General features: G+C 35.6%; 1 protein-coding gene across 3 annotated transcripts in view; it reads left to right on the top strand.

The window, feature by feature from the left end:
- rxrga (retinoid x receptor, gamma a) overlaps positions 1–1,887 on the top strand; it is a 22,404-nt gene extending 20,517 nt beyond the window's left edge. For all 3 annotated transcript variants that reach the window (XM_016493254.1, XM_016493255.1, XM_016493256.1), the window contains 2 exons: positions 1,175–1,280; positions 1,448–1,887. In XM_016493254.1, coding sequence (XP_016348740.1) covers positions 1,175–1,280; positions 1,448–1,595 — 254 coding nt within the window. In that variant the 3' untranslated portion in view covers positions 1,596–1,887. The remainder of the gene's footprint in view (positions 1–1,174; positions 1,281–1,447) is intronic.
- Positions 1,888–4,128: the final 2,241 nt, after the last annotated feature.

Genomic DNA, 4,128 nt, shown 5'->3' with positions numbered 1-4,128 from the left:
AGTAAAATTTACATATGTGGTTTCAACAACCAGATGCATTTACACTTGTCCAGTTTCGTCTGGAATGCGGCCCAGACCACCTCCTGAAATGGTTTGAGCGATCGGATTTATATCCGTCTCGGATGCGTTTCGGAGGGCATTTAAACCTGGGCTTTTCATGATCGGATAGCTATCCGATCAGAAAAAAACGCATGAAGTGACCAGGTGTAAACAGGCCCATGTTACACAACATGCATTCTCTTTCTCAAATATTTAACGTTCCAAAACTTTAAATGTGGGCATTTTGACATAATTTTGTATGTATTTGAACGTTTTAGCGCAGTTAGCCACTAATTTTGGTATTTGTGGCTCACAAGCTGTTTGAGACTGAGCGCGGCTTGTGCGCTCCACTAATATAGATCAGTGGTGGTGCGCGCGCGTTTGGTGTAAGCAATGTGCAATACAAGCACTATTTAACCGGAGCGAATGAGACGTGTGTGAGAGAGAAGGGGTTGTTGGAGAGAAGAGAGCGAGAATGCACGGCTGACGTTATTGCCTGTGCCGCTGGTAACAAAACGGATCGGCTCGAAATCGGAAAGAAGATGAGACTGACCGACCAATCACTGATCCGGGCCGATCATGAGGAAAATCGGCCGATTCCAATCCCTGGCCGATCGATCGGTGCATCTCTAATTGATTATTAAATATACTGTATTACATTATATTGTATCTATTATTATTATTATATACAATATTTTGTCTTCTAAGGACACTGTTTGTTGATTCAGTTTTTAACAACGGCTTGTCGATAGGGCAGTACCCTCAAAAGGTTTTCCATTTAAAGGGATACTACACCAAAAAAATTACAGTTTTGTCATCATTTTCCCCTCATGTCATTCCTAACCTACATGAAGGTTATAAATATATATTTGTGTTCCACAGATGAAAGAAAGTCAAGTTTCGAATGACTTGCGGGTGAATAAATGATGACACGATTTCTATTGAACTATGCCTTTAAATTTACACCTTTTGAGGTTTGTTGTAACCTGAAGAGTTTTTTTTTTTTAACAGTGTAAAATGGTCATGTAAAGAAAATGCAAGTAATGAGAATTTCCTGTTCAGACAGCAGCATTCCGTTTTAAGGGTTGACAATGAATGAGGGTTCTTATGTTTTATGTAACTGTCCCTGTTATAGATGCAAAAGGATTGTCAAACCCATCAGAGGTCGAGGCATTACGGGAAAAAGTGTACGCTTCACTGGAGGCCTACACCAAACACAATTACCCCGATCAGCCCGGCAGGTAGTTCCCGCTCTGCCACCGTGATGTTTTATTGATGCCACAGCACTCCTGCTCTTCTTTATTTCATGGCAGACTTTGGCTTGTTATTAGTGTGAACAGATACAGATGTAGGTCATGCAGGTGTAGTGGTGGAGTCTGAGCTTTTTTTTTTTTCTCTTGTCACTCAGGTTTGCCAAGCTGCTCCTCCGTCTGCCCGCTCTGCGCTCCATAGGACTGAAGTGCCTGGAGCATCTGTTCTTCTTCAAACTCATCGGAGACACACCTATAGACACTTTCCTCATGGAGATGCTGGAGGCACCGCATCAAATCACATGACACAAGTCTTACTGCGTGTAAATATCCCCCAGCGCACACTTAACCCCATTATAACAAAAAGAAGTTCTTATTTTGTACCAAGCACAATGTGAAAAACAAGCAAACACACAAAAGATTTGTATTGGTATTTTCAAAGAAAGAGACACCGTTGAAATCAATTGTAAGAGTACTGTAAACCTTTATTTTGTACATAGATTTTACCATCTGTGATAGCTGCAGAAACTAAATGTGAAAATATTTAATTCAAAGCAAAACTGTATAAACAGTCACCAGCAATTTAGAATTCTGTGAAAATAAAAAAAGTCATTTAAAATGTTTTGTTGTTGCCTTATTTTGAAATAATCTTCAGTGGAAGAGATGCAGAGATGCAGATGCATTTTCTACCTAAATTCAAACATTCAGCAAAAAAGATATACAACTAAGAGCTGTAAAATAAAATTCAGATTCACCTTACTTTGTCACACATATTCTGTTATTAAGTTCTCTTTATAATCTTACTAATATCATATATTTATATATTTAATGTATATATTTAATTATAAAAAACATGAAATTATTACAATGAAAATTATGACAAGAAAAATAGTATGAATTCAATATGGGTTATTTTGTATATATTTTATATACAGTACACTGCCATTCAAAAGTTAGGTAAGTTTTTTAAATAAATGAATTAATACTTCTATTCAGCAACAGTGCATTAAAAAAGTGTCAGTAAACATTTGTATGGTTAAAAAATATTTATTTTTCAAACTATTATTTTGAACTTTCTCTTTATCAGGGATGCTGGGAGGAAAAAATTTATCATGGTTTCCACAAAAATATATTATGACAAGAAAAATAGTATGAATTCAATATGGGTTATTTTGTATATATTTTATATACAGTACACTGCCATTCAAAAGTTAGGTAAGTTTTTTAAATAAATGAATTAATACTTCTATTCAGCAACAGTGCATTAAAAAAGTGTCAGTAAACATTTGTATGGTTAAAAAATATTTATTTTTCAAACTATTATTTTGAACTTTCTCTTTATCAGGGATGCTGGGGGGAAAAAATGTATCATGGTTTCCACAAAAATATTAATCAGCACAACTGTTTTCAACAATGACAATCAGAAATGTTTCTTAAGCATCAAATCATTATATTAGAATGATTTCTGAGGATCATGTGACAATGAAGACTGGAGTAAAATTCTGGAAAATTCAGCTTTGTGTCACAAGAAAGAATGATTTCTGAAGGATCATGTGACAATGAAGACTGGAGTAAAATTCTTCTTTGCATCACAGGAATAAATTATATTTTAAAATTTCCTAAAGTGCATATTCCAGGTTAGAGACCCCCAGTGAGTTGATGTATAGAAAAATAATGTAGGAACTAGTTTTTCTTTAAACTATACTTTAAAATACGCTATTAAGGCTTCTGGGGTCGTTTTGTGTGATAATTTTACTTCCGCATCCTAAAACCGCCAAAACCGGTAGTGTCGTAACGAGAGGGAGAGCGGTCCATAGGAAAAAAGGTACAACAGAAAATATCTAAATGCACAAAAAAATAAATAAAATAATAATAATAATAATAATAATAATAATACATTTTATGTGTAGTGCGCCTTTCTTAAACTCAAAGCGCTAGAATAAAATTTAAATGTCAGCAACATTATCTAAGGTCACTGAATTAGGCTAATTAAATTAGATTACGCCAAAAAAACAAAAAGCTCCTCATTGTATCAGTTGCAGGTTATCACTTTTTTTACTGTGTAGTCATGACACTTCAGTGTGCATCTTATGTTCAGTCGGCTGCATACACCAATTAACACAGTCAATGTGCAGTGAAAAGGTGACTATAAATAGTTAAAGTCCATATTCCAGGTTAGAGACCCCAGTGAGTCGATTTATAGAAAAATAATGTAGGAACTAGATTTTCTTTAAACTATACTTTAAAATACACTATTAAGGCTTCTGGAGTCGTTTTTGTGAGAGAATTTTACTTCCGCATCTGAAAACCGCCAACACCGGAAGTGACGTAAGGGGAGGGAGAGCGGTCCATAGGAAAACAATGGATCGCAATGACAGTTCGGACGCTGAGGAAATTTTAAATGTTTATTTACACTTATGACGGACCACAGATACAATTATAAGCCTGCTATGCGGCCAAGAGAGCAGGGACAGGCCAGGATTAGACAGAACAACGGTCAGAGGAGACAAATTGAGTTGTGTGAGGAGAACAAGGCAGGTGTCTTGGTGAGAGACCAGTGATAGTTTACAGATATACACACGTTAGCTAACGATATGTAATTAGGCAATAGCAAAGCTAGTATTGGTCATCTATGAGTATTGATACTTACCAGTAACAGAAACTAAAAAGCGTTGATCAGGCGTGTCACACTCGTTAATATCCCGACACTAATATATGCATTGATATATGCATTAAAGGGGTCATATGATGCTGCTAAAAAGAACATTATTTTGTGTATTTGGTATAATGAAATGTGTTTATGCGGTTTAAAGTTCAAAAAACACATTATTTTCCACAT

The sequence above is a fragment of the Sinocyclocheilus anshuiensis genome, unplaced genomic scaffold (genome assembly GCF_001515605.1).
Source record: "Sinocyclocheilus anshuiensis isolate Anshui unplaced genomic scaffold, SAMN03320099.WGS_v1.1 scaffold1472, whole genome shotgun sequence".
In the NCBI taxonomy this organism is placed as follows: domain Eukaryota; kingdom Metazoa; phylum Chordata; class Actinopteri; order Cypriniformes; family Cyprinidae; genus Sinocyclocheilus; species Sinocyclocheilus anshuiensis.
This window is presented reverse-complemented; position numbering and strand designations above follow the sequence as displayed.